Source organism: Poecilia reticulata, chromosome 16, assembly GCF_904066995.2.
Source record: "Poecilia reticulata chromosome 16, P_reticulata-male-v2, whole genome shotgun sequence".
In the NCBI taxonomy this organism is placed as follows: domain Eukaryota; kingdom Metazoa; phylum Chordata; class Actinopteri; order Cyprinodontiformes; family Poeciliidae; genus Poecilia; species Poecilia reticulata.
The window spans coordinates 9,632,170-9,660,134 of record NC_088845.1 but is presented as its reverse complement, the minus strand read 5'-3'; the positions used below and the strand labels follow the sequence as shown (position 1 = coordinate 9,660,134).

General features: G+C 38.5%; 1 protein-coding gene across 1 annotated transcript; it reads left to right on the top strand.

The window, feature by feature from the left end:
* Positions 1-133: 133 nt before the first annotated feature.
* On the top strand, positions 134-26,234 carry LOC103477798 (mitogen-activated protein kinase kinase kinase 5). Its single transcript, XM_008431099.3, has 28 exons — positions 134-867; positions 954-1,093; positions 3,837-4,024; positions 4,774-4,942; positions 5,242-5,348; positions 5,535-5,705; positions 6,418-6,530; positions 6,618-6,777; positions 6,901-7,051; positions 9,300-9,404; positions 9,727-9,776; positions 10,286-10,381; positions 11,926-12,010; positions 12,266-12,399; positions 12,690-12,817; positions 14,894-15,030; positions 16,090-16,195; positions 16,283-16,440; positions 17,500-17,701; positions 17,792-17,960; positions 18,289-18,454; positions 19,018-19,203; positions 19,283-19,388; positions 20,872-21,118; positions 22,872-22,984; positions 23,945-24,042; positions 24,145-24,221; positions 25,279-26,234. The coding sequence occupies exons 1-28, from the start codon at positions 525-527 to the stop codon at positions 25,373-25,375; spliced, it is 4,002 nt and encodes a 1,333-aa protein (XP_008429321.1). The 5' UTR covers positions 134-524; the 3' UTR covers positions 25,376-26,234.
* Positions 26,235-27,965: the final 1,731 nt, after the last annotated feature.

Here is a 27,965-nt window from a genome sequence, read left to right as displayed (position 1 = left end):
TTTTTACTTATTAACAGCTAAAACAATAGCATTAAAGAACATCACTGTATTTCTGTCAAATTTGTTTTACATATTTTAATTTCCATTCATGTAATGTGGATAAACTTGTTCATGATGTGTCGCACATCACGGTAGTTTCGCCGCATAGACACTAGGTGTCGCAAAAGGGGCCACAAATTCTTCAAACCTACGTACTTTGCTCCCTCTTTCCACATGCGGCCCCGGGACTCTACGTGCGTAAGTCGTTTTCTTCATTTCAGCGTACGGCAGTTCCGAGTAGCAAATCGGCAAGTCTTTGCACACTACAGCGCTCGGTTCAGTTTCGGTCTCAGGAGTAAGGGAGGAGGCCGGGGCAGGAGGGCGGATCCTGTGGTGGGAAGCACTGGGAGTGCTTGACGGGATTGTGGGACGAGCGAAGGCGGCTACGGCACACCTGGGAATTCACAGCAACAAGCAACGGTGTCTTCACTTTCCCACCACAAAACCGGAACATGCACTAACTTTCCGGCACATTCGGCTGGAAAATGTACACGACGGAGCGCAGGCGGATGAGCCTGCGTGACGGGAGGAGGAAGGATCCCGTGTGGGTGTCCGCTGGAAGTTTGTGGCAGGACTCTTCGGTGCTGGAGCTGACAGCCAGCAGCGGCGGGTCGGGCAAGCAGCTCGTATCCCCGCGCAGTCGGAGCAGAGCGGTGTCCGTGGCTTATATTGTCAGCGAGGACGCGTCTGTGCCGCAGTCAGAGGAGAACTTGTCGCTGAAGTGTTTGAAGGAAGCCTGCGCAGACGCGCACGCCTCTTTCAGAACGGTTTCATTTGGCAAAATTTCAGTGGGAACCACAGACATCCTGGATAGTTTCTACAATGCAGGCAAGTGTAGGCACGCAGACTGAATGGGGAATATATGTTGTTATGCCCATCAGTTGAACTCATCCTGCCTGTTCATCTCTCCGCAGATGTAGCCGTCGTGGAGATGAGCGACTCTTTCTGCCAGCCTTCTCTTTTCTATCACCTGGGAGTGAGAGAGAGCTTCAGCATGACAAACAACATTATCCTGTATTGTCACAAGCAGGACAGTGATCTGCAGGCTCTGAAGGTAACACGTGTCTATGTAATGGTTTGAAGTCCGGGTAAAACTTTAACCAGAGCATGCAGCCATCCATGCTGGATTACAAAACTGCTGGCTGGCCGTCAGACAAGACACGCCAAAGAAACACTGTAGAGTTCATGACGATAGGATTTTAATGAACGTAAGTGCAGGCAAGTACATGCAGTGTGCTTTGCGAAAACGCTATAGTTATGATGATTATTTACTGGGCCATGATTTGTGGAAGGTCCAAAATCCAATTATGCCCATTATCTCTTGTGAAACAACTGAACAGGTTTTTTTTTTCTTTTCTTTTCAGCAGGGCCGTGCAGAGACCACTAAAGGGGCAGGTGCTCAAAAAAAAAGGACACATCTAACCGCATTCTAGGACAGAATGTTAACAAAGCCACACAGCTTTCAGAGTTTAATAAACAATAATAACAAAATTGTGAGATATACAATCAAAGCTAAGGAAAATCTCTATACAAAGCAAACAACTATGCATATGTAAGATGTTTTATTAGTAATTTCTTTCTGCAGGTCTATTTTGTTATAAGAAAGTATTGCCTTATTCAAACCCACAATTTAGCAGGGCATGTAAATCAGAGCAAGACCAGCAGACATATTTTGTCTTTACAGAATTACACTATTAAAAATATAAACAAGGGACAATGCAACCTTTTAGTGTACAGTAATCTATAAAAAAAAAAAGAGCTGGCTGTTTGCTGCACTTGCAGTGGAGATGAAGATGGTCCATTCAGGAAAGCAGAGCTGCATCAAACTTTAACGTGGAACTGCAGAAAAACGAAGAAAAGAACAAAACAAAAACAAAACCAAAATATTGAATTGTTAATGCATGTCACCATAAGAAAAGCCTACCGAGTTTTGCTTAAAAAACTTTTTTCTCACATGACGTCGTGGGCAGCGCCCAAAATCGCAACAAAATCTTTCTGATGTGTGAAAATAAAGGTTTATGTTTGGCAAATGACTTTTTAAGTTCACGAGACAAAAATGAGTTATTTAATAAAAAAAAAGTTAAACAAAACATTTTGTTTTTAAAAAAGAAATCATTACAATTCCAAAAATGTTGATCACAATTTTATTTTACTTAACTGAGGTAAAAAAAAATTTTCATTGAATAATTGGGAAAAAATATATATAACTTCATACTCTGCGAACCAGACCATAAACTTACTTAAAGTCTGGTTTGAGTTTTTTCCCCTTCATTAATGACAAACTTTTATTACATACACTATATCTATCTTGGTAATTCAGGGTGAGTTATTTTTAATTCTAAATGAACATCCTTGTTGGTCTTTTATTTAAGTCCTATTCTCCTTCAAGATACATTTACCTAACGCCAGAATGAATGCAATGTACATTATGCAGCAAATGAAATTAGAAGACATATAACCATTATGGAGATGATCGGTTTTGGACGGGCGATGTGCCCCTTTTTAAGCAATACTTTAGAATGATTGCTGTTATTAACGATACAGGGAAGAAGCTTTTTAGTTATCTTGCGTTGCTAGCAAAGTCGTTAGCTAGCAGTTAGCTAATAGCACATCAACAACAGCCTAATGTCTGTATGATAAAAATACAGAATCGATAGATGAGAACAGTTTTTCCTCACCTGGTTGTCTCTTCCCGCTCAGTAGTTCTTCAGAGAAAGGCAGACGCAGAGGCCTGTCAGTGTCTGTTGTATTTCATTACTTCTCTGCTTAAACCGCGACTCCGAGCTGAAGCAGAAACGATACTTCAACGTTTTCCGTCCTCTGACAAGTAGCAAGTCTACTCCACTTTATTCACCAAAAACGTTTTTTTTTTTTTTAATTCACCAAAAACTGTTCTGTAATCTGGAACGTTCGCTATGTTGAGCTCCAGTTAGCCGCCTTATCTCGCTGCGCTAGAGGCAATTGCGTCATACGTCACGGGCAAAAGGTCAAAGGTAACAAGGTGACCGGTGTGGGGGGGCTTAATATGGTGTACAAAAAGAAAAAAATTAGTACATGTTATTATGTGTCAGAAGAGGGCTAAGGAAATAATAATACCCCCCCCAAAAATAAAAATTGACCAAAAGGGCACTTGGGGGCAAGGAGCAAAAGGGGCAGGTGCTTAAGCCTCCTCCCCCCTCTGCACGTGCCTGCTTTTCAGGAATTCAGGAATATGTGGTGTGTACGTTTTAAGGTGCAGTATAGATGTATCGCAGTAGGTGTATTTATTTTGAGTATAGATTTTTCTAATTTCTTTGAAACAATTGTCCTTAAAATGCTTGAAAAGAATACTATGAACTGTCAAATATTGCTTCCTATAGCTATGTAGCTGCATGATATTTCTGCGCATAAAATCTTAGTCTTATTGGTCTATGGTAGTATTCTGTATTTCAGTTAAAGCTGAATTTGGAAGTTTCAGTAATGTATATGAGCTTCAGGTTTTGAAATGAATGATTGAACTAGATGAGCTTTTCAATGAAATTCTAACATGTCGGATGGAGCTATTGTAAATATAAAACAGACGCACTATAGTCAAGAATTTTGGGTTGTGTAAAATTGTTAAGTCCATTATTTCACAGCATAATCTCGTACTTGGGTGTTTCAAATTATTTCTAAACGGCTTCTTTTTATTCAGACTTGGGATTATTTTGTCATAAACTTTCCAATTAAATGCCATCAGGCATGCACAGACATGAAACTGTTGCCCAAAGCCACAGTGATCCTCACAGTGCTCACCGATGCCTGTTCTGTTTGTTTAGGAACAGTGTGGGAGTTACACCTTCATCCCGTACGTGGTGTCACCTCAGGGCAAAGTGTTCGCCTGTGATGCCACCATGATGACCTGCATCAAGGAGCTGATGCAGCCCAGTTTACAGCTGGAGCCCCTTCTGACCCCGCTGGTGGAGAGGCTGGTGCACCTGTTGAACAATGTGCACATTCAGTCCAGGTCAGTTAAACGCCACAGTTCTCCAATTACTTGTTTAATCATGTCCCTGCGTGCACTGTCAACCCAAATCAGCAATCATTACTAAAGCCACGTATGGTTAAGTGACTGCATTGGGTTGTCTAGGTTCTACAGAATTAAAAACCAAACAAATCAAGCTTTGTTTACATAAAGTGTTATGTCCAAGATAATGAATTACTGAAGAACTACAGGTTTTAAAACTGTTTATGAATAATTAGCTCAACAATTAATCATATATGTCAGTAATTGTTATGATTATCAGTGTTTGTTATGATTATCAGTGTATGTTTATTGGTAATTCTTACTTGTGTTTATCAGTAATCATTATTCTGTATGATAACTGAATCAAATTTGTGCCTTGCCATATGTCGCCAAACTGTCTCAAATGTGCATTACTGCCACAGACTGGCTCACCTGTCTGGTGTTCACTGACAAACCCCTCCCAAAATCAGTAAAAACATGTAAAGGAAAGGAGTCTCAGCTAAGAGCCAATACTACAGCAAATACTCATTTTGAGTCATTTATGATTAACATTTTGTTTCGTAATGGTCCCGCCTTTTTTGCAAAGTAATGAAAAGATTAGTACTAGTTATAATACAGTTTGGGTTTACAGTTCATGAACTCCCTGTAGAAACACAATTTTCCCAACTTCAAATTCCACCTGTTTTGGTCTATTGAAGATTGTGAAACAGTGGAATGACACCTACTTTCCTTTGTGTCTTTGCTAACAGCGAGTACTTCCGGGAGTCACTGAGGCAAGAGATCCGCTTGGCACGGGAGCGATTCAGTGGAAGAGCTCTGAGCGAGGAGCTGAGTCGCATCCAGAGTCGCCTGGATAGCGTAGATCTGCTCACGCCGGATATAGTCATGAACTTGTTGTTGTCCTACAGAGATGTTCAGGTGATCACTTTATGAGTTTTGTCTAGTTTTAGTATGTGAACAAATTAAAATGGTTTTATTTGATAAAACCATTTTGTAATAATAACCAAGGAAGGTCACTATGTCTTGTAAAAAGATGCATGAATTAAATGTTGAGATTTAACTGATCATAAAACCATTTTTCTTAAATTAGAAAAAAAGCCTTATTATGAAATAGTTTACAGATTCTTAGCGCGTAGTGCCCAAATTTCCTATGCAATTGAGACAAAAAGACACATTTTCTCCTTAATCTTTGTTCCTACTTTGTAACTTTTCTTTAGGATTATGATGCCATGATCAAACTGGTGGAGACTCTGAACAACCTGCCGATGTGTCAGGCAGCAAGGCATCAGAATATCAAGTTTCATTACATCTTTGCTCTGAACAGGTACCCACCTGTTTGTGTAATCTACATAATTAAACATTTGTAATCACCTCCTCTCTGGTTTCAGCCATGTGTTTTGTTGTATTCTTTGCACATGGCTTTTGTTTGTTTTTTGTTTGCATTCAGTCCTCTAAAGAACTTAGTCAAAGCTGCCAGGCTGCAAATATAATCCCTTTATCCCGTTTTTAGGAGGAATCATCCCGGCGATCGAGCAAAGGCTCTGAAATTAATCTTGCCCATTGTGGAGTCGGGAGACAAAGTGGCATCAGACGTCTACTGCCTGTGTGGACGGATCTACAAAGACACGTTCATGAGCTCGAGCTTCACTGACGTGTCCAGCAGAGACCAGGCCTGTTATTGGTACATCCAGTTTGTGTGTTTTTGGATCTGGCCATATACTGGTGCTTTTCAGGATATTAAAATAAGCGTAAAAAATTAAACTCGGTTAATATATGGAATCACTAGGAGAGAAAGTAATGTATTTTGATTGTTTATTTCTGTTGATTTTGCTGAAAGTAGCTCACAGTTAATGAAAACCCAAAATTCAGTTATTGAGAAAATGAGATCATTGTATTCAAACTAAAATGTAATATTTTAAGGGGAAAAAAAAATCACAGAGAACTGCTGACTTGACAGTTGTCTAGAAGATTGTTTTTAGCCTGAGGGAGGAGGGTAGGTCACAAAAGGTCACTGGTGATACTGGACAAATACTGATAGTCAAGAATGTGGCTGTTTACAGTGATGACTGGAAGAAAAACTGTAGGAAACTGAAACCAAAAGCAAACACAAAAGCGCAAACACATGTTTTAATGACATTATTCTTCATACTACACCACTTGGATACAGCAATTCATGGAAAAGTATCAAGTGTCATACTTATTAGTAAGGTGGGGTTTCTGTAAAATTACTAGAAAGAAATAATTTTCTGTAATATTTTGCAATTCAGACAAAACAAGTTTGGGGTTTTCATCAATCTATTTAGATGAACTTCAATGTTTAAATTATTTTGTGTTTTCCAGTAAAATATGTACTCCCAGTTTGACTTAATAAAGCATATTTTGTTCATCCCTAGGTATGGGAAAGCTTTCGAAGCAGAGCCAACCTTCCACTCTGGGATCAACAGTGTGGTCCTCCTGATGGCAGCTGGACATGAATTTGAGACCTCCATTGAGCTGCGCAAAATAGGTGCAAATCTACTCATTCCTAAGATTGTTTTAAGGAATTTCAGATAGTGTGATAAATGACCTAAAGTTTCTACATAAAAACATTTAGGTGTTACCATAAGCACGCTGCTCGGCAGAAAGGGTAGTTTGGAGAAGATGACAGAATACTGGGATGTAGGATTCTACCTCGGAGCGAACATCCTCGCTAAAGAGTTCAGGAAAGTCATAGAAGCTTCTGAGAAGCTCTACAGACTCGAGGCTCCTGTTTGGTGAGAATTAAGCACAAATTCTTGAACTTGTTCTGTTTTTTTTTTGTTTTGTTTCAAAAGCATTAATCGAATATTTCAATTGTAACTACATGTGGACTTATCATTGTAATGCGTTTCCCTTAGGTATTTGGCATCCATTATGGAGACGTACATCCTGTACCGCCAGTTCGCCAAGCCTCCTGAGGTGCGGTCTCCCAAACAGGATATGGTGGACTTCTGGATGGAGCTGCTGCTGCAATCCTGTAAACCCACCGTGTCGACAAATCGCTGCCCAGTAAGAGAATACAAACCCCTCTACACTTACTGGCATACCTCACAAAGATGTGTAAAACCTCACAAAGATGTGTAAAAAACTTTTAAAAAAACATTTTAGCCACCTTTTGTTGCAATAACAGAGCCTCACATGTTTGTTTTAATTTAGAAAACTGTTGTAGTACAGTTTTTTTCCAGATTTAAAATAGTTGCATGTTAAGAAGTATTTTTGACACTGCATCTAATGACATCTTTTACAATTTCTGTAATAACAAGATAAATAATTTTAAATTTAGATATTCCTTACATCTTTTTTTGTTTAGTTACTAAAACTGTAACTTAAAAAAGGAAAGTTGCATTTTTTTTCCCCCAGCATTGTAGGCTTAGACGATACTGAGACTTTAACTAGAACTGGGTGCTTTGGCTAGAATAGAACAAGCGTAAATGTTTTGTTAAAATAAACTTTAGGTAGATTCAGAGTGGAATGAAATACAAATATGTGGAGAAAAATTGGACATCTCCTGAGGTGTGCGGTGAGGAGTGTGAGAAGGGATGATGAGGTAACGTGGCAACTTTATTCTTAGGGTTCCGAAACACTTAGTGTTAATTGAACATCTCTAAAATACTTAGCAATTAAAAAATGGATGGCCTTTATCGAAAACAACTAAAATGGATCTTTTATCTGGACAGTGATTCAAAATATATGGTCAATAAAAAAAAAACATAGAAATGGTTCACAAAATCAAAATTTCTCTTTGGCCATGTCAGTTCCTAGACCTAAATCACATAGCGGAAGAGAAAGGAGCTCATGATTCTAATAGTTTAGAGATTATGTAATAAGGGATGGACAAAGATCATTCTAATGCTGAACGCAATAAGAATAGGTGTTATGTTGACAAAAGGTGGTTTTAAATATATTAACTCCAGATGTGCCAAAAAGCATTACACCATTGACCGTTGATGTAAGATTTTTTCTTTACTAATTTAGTTTACATAAATATTTATATGTAAGATTATGTTGCAAAAAAAACAATTCATCTGTCTTAAAGTTTTAACTTTCAGTTTAGAAAAGTTAAAATAGAAAACATTTGATTCCCTCTGGATTGTAATCGACGTCCTCCTCTCTTCAGATCCCAATCTTATCAAATAAGCCTTAAACAAATTGCATTTCCTCCAAAAATCCACTATGAATTGGTAAGATGATATGCTGGAGAAAGCTCATCTGATGCGGAAATGCTTGTTAAGGACCACTAATTCTCAGAAATATTAGAGGAGCAAACATTTTCAAAACGACTCACCGAAGAATTACAGTAGATGCAAGGGAGGAATGGGTAGTATAAGATGAAACTTAAGCAGAAAACCACTGAAAGCTGCAATAAAAGCAAGCCAACCAATTCAGTCTGCTGAAAGTAGCTTTGGACCTAATTAATCAGCAGTGAACACACAAGAGAAATGCAGTAAAACTGAAATCCTACAGGGTTAAATGTGTTTACAAAGAGAAAAGGTTGTAAGCTAGGTGTAAGCTAGTTGTAGCTACCTGTAATGACAGTGGTTTTTGTGCTACCGTTAGTAAAAAGAAATCATACTGTAAGCATATTAGCTAATGAAAATCTCATCCACCTCAATAAAGAAATCCATTTATGTCTGAGGCATTTCAAATTCCTTAAAGCACAGTTGTGAGACAGATGTGTGATTTGTTGATAAGTAAAAGGTATGAAAGCAGGAAGATTTTGTTTTCAAAACTGAATTTAAAGAGTTTAGCTTGGCAGTAGATTGGATCATGCTACAGCTTTAGGTGGAAAACAGGAGCATAAAACCAAAACTTTTATCAATTTTAAACTGGGATTTTATAAGAAAAGGGCAGACAATATTAAGAAGTTGAATTATTTATTATTAGCCCATTTAAAGTTTCAATGACCTCACTTGGTGAAAGTAAAGGAAAAGAAAAGAACAAGACATTGAACGATTTGAACGATTGTCTCATTGATATCTACATCATTTAAAAACTTTGTTTACAAAAGTGTCATTAAATAGCAAAGTTCATAGTCATTAATATTGAGCATGAAATGACAAAATATTTTTTTTATATTTGAGTGGTTATATTGCACAAACCTTGTAGAAGTAGAAGAAGAAATTGTATGGAAAAACATCAGGAGTGATAAGCTATCAGGAGTTTGAATCCAATAAATAAACATCAGATTTTATCACAAACTCAAAGCCTATAAACATACTATTATTGAATGTTGATTGAATTTGAATGTGTGCGTCAGGTGCTCATTCTGGAGCCCAGTAAAGTCTACCAGCCGTCTATTGTGAGTGTGAGCGAAGAGGACGAGAGTCGCACTGTTCAACTGAAACACGTCACACCTTTGAAGGTTGGAGCTTCTCCATATGTCTTTCTGTTTGTTCATACGTCAGAATACAATATAGGATATGCAGTGCTGCTTTTATTACTGAAGATTATTTAGCTGATTGGCGTGAATGTTGACATGAGTGCAGTGTATGGGTGTGTGCCTATAGAGCAAATACATGAGGGAAAATACGACTTTTCTCATGCCACATATTCCACACAGATCTCTTTTTCTTCCGTTTATACCTTCATGCAAATGAAAACTGGTTTGCAACATGTTGCATCAGCCAACCAGCTTATTTCCCCACCCCCATTTTTTTCCCCCCTTTTTGTAATTGATTCTGCAGAAAGGCTTGCACCAGTGGACTTTCCCAGCAACTAAAATCCGAGGAGTGAGGTAAGGAGGAATGCTGCACCTCTTAGCTGGATGTGTTGTTGTCAGGGGAACCCATAACATGCGGGTTGTCCGGGAAAACTTTGGCTCGCCCTCGCATTTCTGTTCCATCAACATGGTTTCAGGCTTGACTTCTTTCTTATTTATTTGTTGATTTTTCCCTTGTGGCTACTGATTGGTATCACAGTGCTCTCCAGGGTTATTTTATGTGCTAATTTAGGCCGTTTTGAGCTAATTCAGCAGCAACCTGCTGTGCTGGTAATGATTTTATTAGCTTTCAGTGTGATGTTGGGTGATTTCTTCTGGAGTTGAACATGACGATACCAACCCTTCCCCCTTTACTTGGCCTGACACAACAAAATATTAACTTTTACCCATTGTGCCAAACAGGGTTTAGATAGTATGCCAAAAGCAGGTTATCTTAGTGTGTCATAACATATGAAAAGAATCAGTCTTTTTTCATTTGAATTTAACAAATAAGCTACATACGTTCGTATCTATTTTCCCTAAAGTGTGTCAAAGATTGATGAGCGGAGCTGCTTCCTGTATGTGCACTACAACTCTGATGACTTCCAGCTTTGTTTTCCATCAGAGATCCACTGCAAGGGGTGAGTAACTTGTGTATTTGAGTTAAACAATGACTCGCTTACTGCCAAACTGCCTAAACTGGCTGCGCAAATGAACAGAGCCACCGGCACGACGTGGAGGAGGATCGCAAGGAGGTGTTTTTGTGTCGCCGAGTTCAGACAGTGGCCTGAGGAGGCGATTGTGATGAAATCAGTTTGGGTGACTCATGTTTCCTTTGTGCCTCCTTAAAAACACTGATCCTTTCAGTTCTGCTTCAGATGCGTAAGCTCCCGTTGAATGTAGGGGTAGAGCCTTGAAAATATGTTAAGAACGTGATATTGTTTAATTAATAGGTATATTGATCATATTGGGCAAGCATTTATTTGATTTCGTATTTAGTTAGAACAATTCAATTGGTTTATGGCTAAATATGTGCTCAAACTACTGTATTCTTTTTATTTCATAGATTTCTGTCATGATAATACCCCTTCAAGAACGACACGATGCATGATGGGAGAAAAAAGTTCATGACCTGTGATTTTATACGGAAAGAGAGAAAACTACACATGCTGTGTGCTCGAACCGGGGATTTTGTTTAATAAAGTTGCCCAATAGCTAAAATATATATGAGTTTTTAAGTTCTTTTTAAGGGTGCAACACAGGAGCACACATTTTGTTTTAGTTAGAGATAACAATGTTTGTGTCTTCTTAAGAGGCCTTAATACAAGGCCGTGTTACTTGGGAATGCTTTGACTGAAACTGAGAGTCTTCTTCTATTATTATTTTTAAATTGGGAAGCTCTTAAATGCTTTAGGATTTATTTTTACATGGATTTACTTTTTTTTTGAAAATGCTGCAAAGTTACAAAATGGAAATTACGTTGCTGTTTTTTTTAAATTTAAAAACTTGCTCTGTATGCAGGTTATTGTAGCAATGGTTAAAAACAATTTTAAATAGAAGCCAAAACCTTAACCTTCCCTTTATAATAGTACGCACTCCTTCCTAGAAGTGAAAAATAGACAGCAGGAAGTCAACTGCTCTTGGCTAGAAGTTGAAGCTTGTTAAAAGAGACAGGATCTTCAACATTAGCATGTCCAGTAGAACATCACTGCATCATAATATAGCGTGAGGAAATGCTAACACATAACGTTGATTTCAAGCTGTTCTGACAGACCTCGCGAATAAAATCTAAAACCTCGACAAGAACAAATATTTAAAGGTGCTTCATGGATATTTATTTCCATTTGTTTATTCATCTGCACGTTTTTTTTTTTTTTTGAATAATGCACTTGGAGTCCTTGTCCTTTTTCACTAGTTGTTGTGCAACCAACAAACTGTAATGTATTTTATTGGATTTATATATGACAGACTAATGCAAAGTATTACATGTGGAAGAGAAATTAAACATGGTGTTTAAAAAAGTCTTAAAAGGTGAAAGTGTTTGTTCACTCCTGAACTGGAATCACTTTTTAAAACTGGAGGTTATGATCATTGTTATTACATCAGGACTAAAAGAACTGAAAATAAGAGCTATTTTATTAAGATATATCTTTATTTGCAATTTTGTTTAATGTTCTCTCACTAGTTTCTGCGAGTTGGTGAACTCTTTGCTCCACCAGGCTGAAAACCCCACCCAGGACCCCCAACTTCTAACGCAGGGGATACTTGAGGTCAGTCACCGTCTGTACTTCTTTCCTCTGACGCAACATTCACTCTATTTTAAGCCTTTCCTGGCAGTTAAACAAGAAAAACAGCAGCAGTTTCCCAAGAAAAACGCACAGTGTAACTTTTCCCAAACATGTTGTGCTTGTGTGCCATAGTTTAAAACAAGGATTTTAGTCAAGCCACTCTCTGAATTGCCTTTTTCATTCCATACCTGTGAAATTCCTCACAATCCTGCTTCTTTCCGGTTCTTGATGTTTCAGTTCATCTACGAGACCAATGAAAATGGCGACAGAGTGGTTCTTGGGAAAGGGACGTATGGTGTGGTGTACGCTGGTAGAGACCTCAGCAACCAAGTCCGCATTGCCATCAAAGAGATTCCTGAAAAGGACAGCACGTAGGAGATCTATTTTCCTCTTTATCCACTTGATACATTTAGCTTTTTTTTTTTGTCCCCATCAGCTTGTTTTGCTGACACAAAGTGACAATGTTTTCAAATGTGCAAGACATTCTAATGTTTATTCTGATACAAATATGAGAGAAAGAAGTTGAAGTGAATAAAAAATCTTTCTTAGGACAAACTTTGATAGAAATTTTGAGCACCTAATCCCTCTAAATGAATATGGTTCCTTATTGCATGACTACAACTAGCACGTAACATATGATGCTAAATTTGTTTTTACTCAGGTACTCACAGCCGCTCCATGAGGAAATAGCTCTACATAAAAGGCTCAAACACAGGAACATTGTCCAGTATCTCGGCTCCGTCAGTCAGGACGGTTTCATCAAAATCTTCATGGAAGAAGTCCCAGGAGGTACAAATTCACAGATAAAACTTAAGTGAAATTCATCTGATAATTGTGTCAATGTAATTTATTGAGGACATCCTTAAAAATAAACCTGGGTATGTTAAGAAATAAGCTGAAAAAATCCTTAATTGGCACCCTTGCTGATAGCAAGGACAACATTTTGTTTTTCTCTTATGTTTCACAAAATGAAGCATACAGAGGGAGCCATCTTTGACCAATCCCAATGTCTTTTCATCATCTTTTTTTGCTCTCTTCCCATCTGCTCATCCTACAGAAAACCTAAATACTATAGAAAGCCTGTAGGATTTAGTTTTAGGGACTGGGATGGTCATAAAGAAGGTAGATTTTTGTATCTGGTTAATATATATTAACCAGATACAAAAATCTACCTTATATATATATATATATATATATATATATATATATATATATATATATATATATATATATATATATATATATATATATATATATATATATATATATAAATAAAATCTGGTAGCTCTTGAATTGCTACAAAATAAAGCTGTATTTCCCTCAGCCTACTGGCAGCAATGTTGACACCTTGAGATGCCATGAGACCTAAATTCTGAACATCATGGCATGGAGTGCATCCCAGTTTTCCATGTCTGGCATATAACCATTTTAATTTTAGTTTTTAAACTGATTCTACATATGTACAGCAGCATTCTATGTATATATATATATATATATATATATATATATATATATATATATATATATATATATATATATATATATATATATAATATAAAATAAATTTTTAGATAGTTATCTGTCTGAAATGCCTTGTATTTGTGATATTTAAATACTAGGTTCCCATTTAACTGAAAGAGAAACAAAACCACAGCATCACAGATCCTCCACCAGAGCCAACACAGACTATGAGAGGCTTTCTCACAGTTCCATCCTTGGTTTGATACCAAATCTTACCTGTGCTGTTTGTTGTGGAAACATTCAATTTTAGTCTTATCTGAACAAAGCAAATCTGTCGGCTAAAGATCAAGCTGAGTCAGCAAACTACATGTTTGTGTTTGTGATGGTTTCCTGGAATGCGTCTCAAAGAACCGGTTGGAATAAGTGGATTTTTATAGACACTTTGCTGCAGTTTGGAACTTTGACCTGAAGTTTTTTTTTTTGTTTTTGTTTCTTTTTTTCTTTTTTGTACCTCCATCCTCCTCATTGTGCAATATGTTAAAACAAAGATGGGCCCATGTGACGCAGAGTTCCAGCTGCTTCAGACTATTTCATTATTGCTGTGAATGTAGATAGCACATTTTTTGAAGCCTTATTTACAGTGGTCAAAACTCGCCACACACACTTGATGGACATTTATGTTATTAGCTGCCCTGAGGGCTCCATGGTGGAACAGTGGTTGATACTGTTGAATTTAGGCAAGAGGATTTCTGCATGGAGTTTGCATGTTCTCTCCATGCATGGGTGCATTGTCTCTGGATAAGCTTTCTCCCACTCTTTTAAAAACATAACTACTGGGTCAACAAGTCTTAGTCCTGCGTTGCCTTGTAATGTTTTGACGACTTGTCCAGCGTGTACCCCACCCCTCAATTGGGTTTTGAAATTGTTTCAGCTTGAGATTATGCTACTGGAATAAAAGAAAAAATACAGCACACTGTGGCAAACAGTAATATTTAGTAATCGTGGGAAACTATCTACTCTGGAGGATCAGAAACTTGCTGCTTAGGAATTTCCAGAACAAGCAGAGCCAAGTGCTTGTTCCAACTCTGACGCTTTTCTTTCTTTAACGTGTTGCTTTTTGACGGATTGGTGCCTGTCAGAGATATAATATGTTCAAAAGAACAAACGCATGTGATGAATCAACATTCACAGAAAACTTGTTTTAAAGCTATTAGTCGTTCTAAAAATAACCTGCAAGACGAAAACATTTTCAGACAATGACGCAACTGGAATAACTGAAACCAAACATTAGACCTGTCTGATCGGACACACAAACAATTCAAATGTTAAAATTTGTGAGTGTTCAATGGAAGCTTTAGCCTCTAAAGCAAATATTGAAGGTTTTTATGTTTTGCACTTTTTCAGGAAGTTTATCTTCTCTCTTGCGCTCCAAGTGGGGTCCACTGAAGGACAATGAAGCTACCATCATTTTCTATACCAAACAGATCTTGGAGGGACTGAAGTACCTTCATGAAAATGAGATTGTCCACAGAGACATTAAGGTGAAAAGTTGCTTCCTTTGACTTACCTTAGCAAAGCATTGTTTGGCCTGACATTGAAGGCAAAAAGTACAGAAAGTATTTGAAATTTTCCTGGATCTCCAGAAGGAATCATAAAAAAAAAGCATATCTATTTAAACTTGTGTAAAAAGCAATAGTATATATATACATAAAGATATGCTGACTTATAAAACAAGCCTATAGGTCAGATCACAGCAAGACGTTTTCATAGATGAGGACATGATGAGCCTTGCTTTTTTTTTTTTTTTTTTTATGGAATTTTTTTCTGGGGCTACACAGTGGCGCAGTTGGTAGAGCTGTTGCCTTGCAGCAAGAAGGTTCTGGGTTCGATTCCCGGCCCTTGTCTTTCTGCATGGAGTTTGCATGTACTCCCTGTGCATGTGTGGGTTTTCTCCGGGTACTCCGGTTTCCTCCCACAGTCCAAAAACATGACTGTCAGGTTAATTGGCCTCTCCAAATTGCCCCTAGGTGTGAGTGTGTGTGTGCATGGTTGTGTGTCCTGTGTGTCTCTGTGTTGCCCTGCGACAGACTGGCGACCTGTCCAGGGTGACCCCACCTCTCGCCCGGTACGCTAGCTGGAGATAGGCACCAGCACCCCTCCCGACCCCACTGAGAGACAAGGGTGTAAGAAAATGGATGGATGGAATTTTTTTCTGTTTGAAGGAGGAGAAACTAGAACCTGGATTTTTTTAAAATCACAATACATTTAATTTAATTTAGTAAAAAAATTAAAAAAATTCGTTTTTTATATGTGTGACTCCAGCTGCTAATGGTTAAGAAATTTAGCACCCAAGTATTGTACACTTTCTTTGTTTAATTGATCATTATAAAATACAGCGTAGCCAGACTGGTAAAAGTGGTGCAAAAACTCCTGTTTTAAATTGATAATATATATTTTTTAAATCATTTCTATTATATGAACATGTAACTATTTTGTCGGGGTTGTAAAACATTGGCGGTTTTGTTAATCTAACACCACCACTGCCTTCTGGATTCTTTCACATTGGCTTTTCCTGATAAGTTATTTCCCTTGTGCTGCAGGGCGACAACGTGCTCATCAACACCTACAGCGGCGTGCTGAAGATCTCTGATTTTGGGACCTCCAAGCGATTAGCAGGGATCAACCCCTGCACTGAAACTTTTACAGGCAAGAATCATGGTATTTGTAGGTTTTCTAGGACCTCGTTAAAGTGAGAGCTTTAATCATTGGCCTCTCTTTTTTTTTTTTTTAAAGGAACACTTCAGTACATGGCTCCAGAGATTATAGACCAAGGGCCTCGAGGTTATGGGAAGCCTGCTGATATTTGGTCCTTAGGGTGTACTATCATAGAAATGGCAACAGGCAAGCCTCCTTTTCATGAGCTGGGAAGTCCTCAGGCAGCCATGTTTAAGGTAAATAACAAACACTTGTTTTTGTTGGGGTTTACTGGTGATAGTTTATCATGCAGACATTATACACAATATTTAATATTTTCATATTTGTGAATTGGATAAATTAGCAGCTGTCTTACACTCCTTACTGTGCGCTCAACAACGTGATGCTGTTTCACTTGTCCCAGGGAAGCTGCTTTTCCGCTCATGTTTGCAATATACACTTCCTGCTACAGCTCACCTCCCATGTAACTTTCAAGTGGAAATGTTCCTTTAGTATGACTGCAGCTAGCTTTCAGCACCCTCTAGTCCTCAGGCTTAGCTCTTAGCAGGTATGCTGCTTTTTGTGGATTCAAACAAAGGTGTAGCATTTCAGGGTTTTTTTTATTATTATTATTCATCTCTATATACTAGTTTTGATGTATTCATGTTTTAATTTTTCACTTTTCAGCTTTTTGTAGCACATTTACTGAACACTTGACAATTTCCTTTAGGTTGGAAATGTCTAAATTTACATTATGCCAGCAGACGCACACTAAGCATAAATAACGTCAAAGGTTTAACAAAACGTTTCAGTTGGGTGAATCGATGCTTTTAAATACCTTTCTTTTATTCTCCATTTTTGGTTTAAAACTTTTTTATTATTCTGGAGTAATATTCTCATCCTCGATGTCATGCTTTTATTAGCTGTATTCAGAAAAACATCCTAATGAACAGAAATGAAGGGTTTGCTTCATGTAGTGAACTGCATATTGAACAATAATAACTAATTTATTGAATATTTTGGTACCATCTATGGCTTATGGTTGGGTTGTCAGCATAGTTCAGACTAACCATCAAAATATCGATAAAAAAAATATTTTTCAAGGATCTTCTGTCACATGTGCTAGTATTTTTTTTTTTTTTAGAGAAATCAAATCAGAGCAATGCTGGCATCATATTGCGTTTTAACATGTTAATCTTGAATTTAAATCAAAAATAGACCTCTAAAAGAAATTATTTTACATCTTCTGAATTTATATCATCTATCCAATTTTAATGTTTTATAAAAATGATTAACTCTGTGATTATCCCATCAAGGTGGGCATGTTTAAAATCCACCCGACGGTTCCAGGCACCATGTCAGCTGAGGCCAAGGACTTCATCATGAGCTGCTTCGTGCCAGACCCGGACGACAGAGCCACGGCCACAGAGCTGCTGAATGACTGCTTCCTCAAGTCGTCTTTCAGGAAGAGGATCAAACCCCCAAAGGACTCAGACTTGAAAGATTCGAGTAATTCTAGTAAGGCTTTATCTGAACTTCACACATTTGTTTTATTTTGTTACGAAAACTAACAAATTCTCTTAAATGTAACCTTTCTTGGTTTTGCAGCTGATTATCATCGCAGTTTATCAGTGCCCGTCTCCATCCTGGTGGAGGACACTGATTCGGACACAGGCTCGGTTGACCTGGCGTCTTCTCTGGACATGAGGAAGCGCTGGTCCCCCCTCAGAGTGACGGGGATCTCAGAGAGTCCGCCATGCCCCAGCGGCTTCCTGTCGTGAGTGAAGTTTTTGCTGAGCTGATAAATCCGAGCTGTTACCGTATTTCTGTGGGTCGTTGCTCGATCAGTGTCGAGCCACTCTTGAGGTTTTAGTTTTACGTTCAGGCCACGCTGCTTTCTTTTTAACAGAAAGAAACCCAGAATTATTTTTCCTTAAATCTCAAAACTGTGTTTAACTTTGGAAATAACCTACAAACCCCACTTTTTTTTTTTTTTCATTTCTCCAAATGTCATCATAGACTTTATTACCACATCCTGTAATTTTCATGATATTCCAATGATGTAGTTTTATCTGACTGACTCATTTCTTTGTTCTGCTGTACAGAACACCGTATGACTCTTCATCAGACATGTCCAGTCCAGCGTCATCGGAGGAGAACGTCGGCCTCTTTATGCTGCGAAAGGACAGTGAGAGGAGAGCGACGCTCCACAGAGTCCTCACCGACTACATCAGTTATGTTGTCACTTATTTACAGGAGTCAATACCGCAGGTGTGTGGAGCAAAATTCAGACAAACGATTCAAATGTTTACAGATGAAGTTGATATGAAATGTATGCACACTAACTTTTATCGTGATGTTTATCCTATGCAACATGCGCCACAATTGTGATGTGGTCAGCCTCTCTATTTTCCATTGTCCAGGTTTTGTTAACTGATTTTACTGTGCTATGGTGTATACATAATGTTGTGGTTTTTATGCCCTTTTTTTGGTAAATTAAATCAGTTAAATTCCTTTCTGCTAGCTTTGTCAAATTAGCTAATGTCAGAAAAATCTTAGTAAGACAGCTGAATTTTCTTATTTGTTCTTATCTACTTTAATGGGGTTTGTTGACTCATAGAAAACTTGAAATTACAACGTGATCAAAATGTAATTTAATAAACTGTTACTTTAAGAAGGTGCACATTTATTCAACCATTGTTGTGCATTTTTAGATCCGTAATCATAAGACTCATTCTTTTTGAATTGCACAGGTTTGTAGTTTAGAATTATTTGCAATAAACAGTAGACATAGTTTCCCCTTTTGTTTCAATATTTCTCTTCTTCTTTAAAAGTTGGATGAGGGATCATCACTTAGTGAAGACCACGTCATCGCACTTATCGCCTGCCTCCGTGAAAACATCCGCTCCCCAGACAGAAAGCAGCTCGCCACCGGCCTTCTGGAGCTTCGCTCGACTCTGTTGGCAGCAGCAATACCTCTGAACAGCTTGCAGACGGTGCTCTTTAACTTTCAGGATGCAGTAAGCCTCTTTTTCTGCTTGTATGCAACATAAAAGGTACCTTCATGGACTCGTATTTAACCATTCAGTGTGGGTGTAGGTGAAGAAGGTGTTGAAGCAGCAACAGGTGAAACCTCACTGGATGTTTGCTCTGGACAATCTGCTGAGACAGGCTGTGCAGGATGCCATCACTGTCCTGCTCCCAGGTAGAGTACTATTTCACACTTAATTTTCTTATCTGTGTTTATACAACTGCTTCTGGGTACACATTTATTCGCAGCTCTGGCGATGATGTTCTTCATTTTTTAAATCTTTAAAATGACTTGAACTCTAGGCATGCTGAACACTAAAAGCGCTTCTAGACTACAAGTTTCATTTTCCCATCTCCACTAAGTGTTCACACTCCTATTCATCAATATGCAGGTCAGTTGACCCCCTAAGGGTAATTAGCTCATCATTAAATGATGGGGGGGAGTAAATATCAAACCCACCTCTTTTCATTTGTAAAATAAATTCTCCTGCCACATAACCAAAGTCACCTAAACAGTAAAATGTAGAACATTTTTTCACCTCTGTACATTTATTCAGCTGGGTTAAAAAGTTAATGTTAAAAAAATAATGCTATAATTATTTAAATTATTCAGATTCAAAATTAATGTAACAGGAGCATTTTTTTTACCTCATAGTTTACATTTTTAAGTTGATCAAAATCTAGGAAGTTTTAATTAAAAAGCTATAGCTCTGTTTCTCCCTTGGGTGTAAATGTGACATGACTGTAGCAAATTTTATGCTATAGAATGCAAAAGACAGAAGAAAATACATTGAATCTGAGTTTACTTCCACCACTGTCTGTTTTGTGAGTTTCGAGTACTCTTCAAAATACATTTTTATGTGAAAATGCCAAGTTTGTAGCGGAAATAAAAGGAATGGAGAGATTTGATAACTGGTGGACTTCCAACAAACAAGTAACCCCTTCTTTTAGCTACATATGGAGGAAGATATTAAGGAAGCCTTTAAGTCCATCCATCCATTTTCTTTCACCCTTGTCCCTCAGTGGGGTCGGGAGGGTTGCTGGTGCCCATCTGCAGCTAGCGTGCCGGGCGAGAGGCGGGGTATACCCTGGACAGGTCGCCAGTCTGTCACAGGGCAACACAGAGACACACAGGACAAACAACCATGCACACACACACTCACACCTAGGGGCAATTTAGACAGACCAATTAACCTGACAGTCATGTTTTTGGACTGTGGGAGGAAACCGGAGTACCCGGAGAAAACCCACGCATGCACAGGGAGAACATGCAAACTCCATGCAGAAAGACCGGGGCCGGGAATCGAACCCAGAACCTTCTTGCTGCAAGGCAACAGCTCTACCAACTGTGCCACTGTGTAGCCAGTCTTTAAGTCGTAACACCAAATATCCTACAGAAAGAGCTTGGCGCTCTTAATCAGTCTGCTGGTTGTGAAATGACATGGAAGAGATTTTATGTCATTTTTTAAAATTAGGATTGCTGTGATTATGCTTTCTACTAGATACATTTATGCTCAGTAAACCTACAAGTTTACTGTGTATCAGTTTGTGACACAAACATCCTCTGCACACAGTGATGCACAATAAGGAGCATTTAATGCTTTCACCTGATGTATTTCCTTTTATGTTCGTTCACTTCTGATCTCCTCGGCTCTTAGAGCTGAAACTCCATCTGCAGTTGTCGTTTGAGACCGAGGACAGCATCCCCGAGGAGCAGTCTGTCGACCTGGACACTCCTGTAGTTCTTATCCCCAACCAGCCGATGGCGCCAATAGACAATCAGCAGGCAGAAACCAGGAATGAGAATGGGACAGCAGCCAGGCTCGGCCCCCCAGATGAGGTCTTTCTCGACAGGAACTCTACGCTCAGCGAGAAACTGAATGACATGAGAGTAGAGACTAGAAGGTACCCTTCGGCTCTCTCCACTTTTATTATTGGAACAAATACAATAAGAAAACATTGTAATATAGTCAGGGGTGAAAGTAGTTTTAAATTCTTGGGGGTACTATGACAAAAAATTTTTTATATATATGTATATCAGTGACGCGCTATAAAGATTGAAAAAGTTATTATTGTGTGGAGAAAATCTCATCAACATCAATATTTCCACTAAATAAGAGACAAAAAAAATTAGTTTCATAAAGGAAAAGCCTCTCAGATTCTGAGCCCGACAGCACCAAACTGTATTTTTATATTAGACAATTAATTTATCCATCCATCCATTTTCTTACACCCTTGTCCCTCAGTGGGGTAAGGAGGGGTGCTGGTGCCTATCTCCAGCTAGCGTGCCGGGCGAGAGGCGGGGTCACCCTGGACAGGTCGCCAGTCTGTCGCAGGGCAACACAGAGACACACAACCATGCACACACAAACTCACACCTAGGGGCAATTTGGAGAGGCCAGTTAACCTGACATGTTTTTGGACTGTGGGAGGAAACCGGAGTACCCGGAGAAAACCCACGCATGCACAGGGAGAACATGCAAACTCCATGCAGAAAGACCGGGGCCGGGAATCGAACCCAGAACCTTCTTGCTGCAAGGCAACAGCTCTACCAACTGCGCCACTGTGCAGCCCCTTTAATTTAATTAATTAATTTAATTTCACATAATTATCACGGTAGAAGCCATTTGTTTATTAAATACTTAATGAAACACATCTACCGTGTTTGATGGTTGTTGTAAATGACTTATACTCACAAAGAACGAGGTAATTAGTCCAAGTTTGTCGTTTATTGAACGTTCAGAAACTACAGCGGCTGTGATGTGCCAAGACAAAGGTAAAACAACCTGAACAGGTGATCAACTCTAAACCACTGGCCCCTTTTCACTCTCCGTCTCTCTCTGTCATTTAAACATACCCGTTGCCATGGCAACCTCCTGCGCTTCACAAGCCGACCAGAGATTGCATTAAAAACATAACATTCAGTCCGTTACAATATTAGGTTTTCAGGCTTGATATTTATTTTGCGATCATTAATAAGCCTCCCTGAACACAGCGGTGGTTGATTAGTTCATTTGAAACTCCTGCTCTGCTAGTAATGGAATCGAAATGCACAGAATTGCGCAACACCTTGTTGAACCAATAATCACTGAGATTATTATTGTTGTTGGGTCATTAATTTGAACACATTTTGTTGATTTATTTGTTCTTGTTGTTGTTGTTCTTTAATAAAGTTATGAACGTTTTGATAAGCCAATCAGAGGAGGACATCCTGGTCTCAGCCTCCTGGCTGCGTTCAGTTTGTCATCTAATGCTGAGATCGACTTAAAACCTTCCGCGATCGACGTATTGCAGCCCTGCTCTAGCAAAGCACGAACAGTTCAGAAACAATATGAAATGGGAAAAAAGTTAACTGATTAAGTCGTGTTTTAGATTGTTCTTGAAAAACTAATCAGTCACGGCTGCACAGTGAACCCACTGATTCTTTACAGCAGACAGCTGCTCTCCTCTCTTGCAGGTACTGCGTACCCCCACTAACTCTTCTATAGGTACGCAGTACCCGACCATACCCCCCTTACTTTCACCCTTGAATATAGTAGAGCAGCATTTTTGGTTTTAAAGTGTGAAAAACCCTTATAGGTTTTCCATTTTTTAAAGAGGGGAACATAAAAAATGTTGCCTGTTTTCAGTGCTGATGGCTTTTTGTGTCGTGTGTCAGACTGCTGAATGAGCTGACTGAGAAGGAGAGAGAGTACCATGAGCTGCTGAGGGGCTCTGTCCTGAAGAGACAGGAGCAGATAGATGAGCTGAGGAAAACGTTCATCATCGAAGGTAAAACCTGTTGTAATTACAGTGACCAATGCGTTCAAATGGATACTTGTAATGTAACACTTGTAAGTAGAAGGTGAATTTATTATAAATCTACTTTGCAAGTTGAAATCAAATTAGCTTTAAAATAAATATCAGCCATCGGAGGAGCTTTGGACTAGGTTTTTTTGTTGTTGTTTTTTTTGCCCTACGCACTTAAGTTTCTCTTTCATACACAAACTACTATCATGACATAGTAGGCATGTCATGTTAACACATTTTGTCCCAGAAATGGTTGCAGTAAGCAATATTATTGTTGTTTTGAGACCACTGTTAGCTAATGGCATAAAAAAAATATAACACAAGTGCACTTACTAAAATATCAATTAACTTATTTCTAAAGAATATTTATCACAGGATCTGGAAAACATTTTAAATATCCAAAATAAATTAGCACACCAACAACAAATAAAATGGATTATAAAGCCTCTGTAAACACATCCGCCCTTCAAAATGTATTTACTCGTTAGGTTCAGACAGGAAAATCAGGAAAAAGGGCGAGTTGGGATGTTTTTGAAAAAAGAAAAGAGTAAAACTCACTACTGTGTACTTGATGTCAAATGTTTACAGCATTTTTTTCTCAGAATGCTGGCTTTCCAGTGACATTAAACAGCATTAAACACCATGACATCAGAGGGCCAAGCCCTTTTGGTCATCATGAGTGTTGCTTCACTGCTGCAGTCTCTACCACGCCTCTGTTTCAGGCATGTTGCTGCCTGGACTGGTTTCCCTCTGAGGTGTGGGCCGCAGATCAGCATCTTGTATGCCCAAACTTGATTAGGAATTTTGACTGATTATACAGTCTGGTTGCAGAGGCCAAAATGTCATATTTAGGTGTAAAATTAACATCACTTTACACTCCATGAATCTAGTCTGTGACAGTTGTACTGACAATTTAACTGTGGTGCAATCTCTACCTTACAGAAAGCGAGTTGAATTCAACTAAACGCTCCAATGCAGAGACTAAAAGTTTGGTTTGCTGGCTCAAATCTGTCCCTGTGGATCAAGACACCATCAATAAGGTAAATCAAGTTAGGGTTTTATTTTTGGGGTGTAGTCCTAAGGCATGTCGGTATTACTCATCTGCTCTCTGTTAATCTCACCTATCCGCTCTCGTTTTTTAGCTGCTTGCTCATGAGTTCACCTTGGACTGTCTCCTCCACATGGCCTCCAGGGAAGACTTGGTGTACTGTGGATTAAGGTAAACTGTCTCTGCACATCATCCTCACACAGTCTGTCCAGGCAGAAACAGGCACACATCATGCATCATTCACAATAACAGTTTTTGTATAATTGATGCCCTAGGCAAGCGCCTCCTTCTGGTGCCCACAAACAAACACTCAACCACACACACACACACACACACACACACACGCACACGCACACGCACACACACACACACACACACACACACACACACACACGCGCGCGCACCCCCACACACACGCACACACACACTTCTAAGCAGGTTCTGGATTTTTTTTCTCATTTCTCCATATCATTAGGAACTAAAACATACTAAACTCATAATAAGTGAAAAATTGGTAGATACAAATGGACATGCATATTGGTTACTTGCTTGAATTAGGATTTCAATATTATTATTATTTTTTAGAAAATTTAAAACATGTTTTTTTTTTCTATGAAAATCTTTGATTTTATCATTAGGATAATTATTCAAAATTTGACCAATGCATGTTTTACTATTTCCATTGCTTGTCTCAGTCTAAGGTGGTCTTAGACTGAGGCAATGCTAACAAGTTTTTCTTTTTTTGTGTGTTTTCAGGGACAGAAAACCAAAGATGTGTTTTGAAAATAATCCATGTTCAGTGTAGAATAAGACAGTCTGACCAGTCAATATAAGTAAAACCTAGAGCCAGAGATGATCAAATGCAATCCAGTCTCCTTAAAACATAAAAATGTATTTATTTATTGTTTATTGACCTTTATTTAACAAGGTAAAAAACCATTGAGACCGAGGTCTCTCTTACAAGGGTGACCTGGTATTTAAGTCGGTATCATCATCCATCTGTTGTGTATAGTTGTATTATTTAGCTGCAATTGCACTACAGTATGCAATATGCACACTATATGTAATTAAAAAAAATGCAGTTCTTTTTTGTTCTTTAGTTTTTTTCATTTGTGCTTTTACGCCCTCTAGATTGTGCTTCCCTGCTCAGAGAGCCATAGTGTCATACCAAAAATGATTATTTAGTTTGTCTGGATCTGTTTTAATTTGTTCTACGTTGCTGTTTCAGGTGTGCAATGATGTGTCGACTCTGGACGGCCATCACGGATCGAAGGAAGACTCCTCTGAACACGAGCATTAAGGACAGTGAGGACACTCTGCTTTAATTGCTGCTGATGCTAAGCATCAAAGGACAGTTTTCCTGACAGGCTGGCCCTGTGTGACCCAGAGTTACAAGCTGCTGATGTAAACAGATTTTAGTTACTGTGAATTTATCTTGTAAATACACTAATAATGTGTCTTTGTGCCTGTTAGTAGAATCTAATGTTCTCTTATGTTTTATACATTCTCTCAGGACTTTGATATATGGGATTTATTTTGAAGAAAATGTAGCCTAGAGGAGCATTAATATGTAAGGAAACAGACAAACTTATTTTTTTAACTTTTTCAGACGTAATGTACTGTTTTACAGAAATTAGCTTAAGTTATTAACACGTTCAGGACAAATGCTCTTTATTAGTATTGTACAGGATATAAAAATGAAATTGGAAAAATAACCAGGAGCATCTCTTACTGTTTTGTCTGCATGCAGCTGTTAATTTGGTTGTTTTCTGTGGGTGATGTTGGATGGAAGAACCGAAGCGGTGAACAGTCATGACATTCCACGTGCGTGTCCTCATCTGTTTTCTGATGTTGACATCTCCTTAGAAACAGCCACATGAACTTTGTGATTCAGTTGAAACCAATGTGTAGTCATATGCATGTCATCTCCTGTGTGCAGTAGGTCCTTCTGTTTCAACGTGATGGGTAAATGCATACGTTGTACAACAATACAGACGTTCATAGATTTTATATATTTACCATTAATAACTGAGTGTAGAACACAATAAGAACATTTGGTGTTTTAGGTCTCTTAAAACTGTGTAAAAAGACATTTTGTGCAATAAGGATGTTTTGTTCCCCAGTGTATCTTCAATCTCGAGTGACCTCAGTGATCTTAAACTGATAAACTAATGTTTGACCACATGCATGTAGGCTCCAGTCTTTGTCCATAGGGACATGACTTCATTGAGGATGTGGGTTTGGCTCCATGGGGTTCGCTTGTTTTGAACAATGTTCTACACTGGCATTCAAAACCTTGGAATGTTTTTATGAAAGTGTAGTTTCTGCTTCATTGGGAGAACAGAGCAACATATTTATGAGACCTCTAGGACGCAAAAGAGCAGTTCGAGAATTTTAGTCGTTTATGGCTGCTGGAAACCTTTGCATAACAAAAGGTTTTTGTCTCAAAAACTGAAGAATAAACAAAAAAGAAGCATTTGATTCATTATACAGTGCTTTCTTGTCTTTCAAAATAGAGCTCTGGTGACCGCCATCTATGCCCTATGTTCCTTTTCTAGCAAGAAACACAATATCATTTTGTTTTTTTCATAAATTAGATATAATGAAATGGCTGACTCAACCAGGGGGAAGACTTCAGACTTTGCATTCCTCCAGCAGACAATCTTTGACGCCCTCTACGTGGAGGGCAAACCACAAAAGGCCATTGCTGAACGTTCACAATGTGCTGCATCCAAGATGATTAATGGAAAAATGAGTGGAATGAAAAGTGTTGTAGAAAAAAAGAACATTGTGAAGCAAAGTCTATTCTAGAAGCTGAAGGAGGTTAACATGACATAAATTGCAAAAGAAGACAACATTTTATAATGTTCTCCAAAACATTAAGAACAAGAACATTGATCTGACATGTTATAGATTAGTAGAAATGGCTAGACAAATAAACACATGGATAAATTGAATAGACATATTTTAAATCAATTTTTGAGAAAATAGGGTGTTACCAAAAATAGATTTTGTCTCATTCTGCGTCTGACCGTGATATGTTGCTCTTTTCATGCTTGTCTCTGTCTAAAGTGGTCTTCCTGCTAAGAAAAGTGTATTTCTGTTTCAAGGTTTCATATTTCTTTTCTCTTTTTTTGGAGAATAATCCCGTCTGACCAGCTATGTGCAGTTTTGAAGTGCACATATAATCAAATACAGCCCAGACTCCTAAACACATTAAATTAAACCTTTAATTCAGACCTAAATCACAAACCGGGAGTCAGAGACCAACTTCAGTGTCGCCAGTCATCTTTGGTTTATTGAAATATAATCTGGCAGCGTTTGCAGGGAGAAACAGAGCTCTACTCCAAACTCCCTGCAAGATGACGGTGCTTATTACACTGTCTCATGGGTGAGTGACTCCAGTCCTTTAGGGCTGCTGCTCTGCTTGTTTTAGATGTCTCCCTGCATGAAAACACCTGTTTTGAATCAATTGGTAATTAGCATGTTACTGCAAAAATTGGTAGGAAGCCAAAGAGACTATTTAGCTATTTAACTAAGATTATATGGGGCAAAGGACACATTGAAGACAGAAATTGCTTACCCTATGGAGAAAGCTAATTCCAGCTAATTTTATCTGGCATGACGACTCTGTCTACTGAGCAACAAACCAACAAACAAACTGGACCAATATATGAGAGTGAAAACTTAGATGGAGTAAATTGAGAGCTCTTCGTCTGGATACGTACTGCAGATTTTGAAATACTTAAGATAGTAATAGGTTGGAGGGAAAAATATGACAAGAGTAATCTGATACCGATCCAAAGTAATCAAGTTAGTTAGACACTATCTTGTCCTGCAAGATTCCTTACATGATCATAGCAAAGGCCTTTAAAAGTATGAAAAGGCTGTTTTCCCTTCAGAGGCTAGTCATGC

Excerpts from the sequence above, each read along its gene's own strand:
- LOC103477798 (XM_008431099.3), top strand. The coding sequence starts at position 525 with ATGTACACGACGGAGCGCAGGCGGATGAGCCTGCGTGACGGGAGGAGG. Across the intron at positions 12,818-14,893 it reads CATGGAAGAAGTCCCAGGAG|GAAGTTTATCTTCTCTCTTG; the intron begins GTACAAATTCAC and ends GCACTTTTTCAG. Across the intron at positions 15,031-16,089 it reads TTGTCCACAGAGACATTAAG|GGCGACAACGTGCTCATCAA; the intron begins GTGAAAAGTTGC and ends CTTGTGCTGCAG.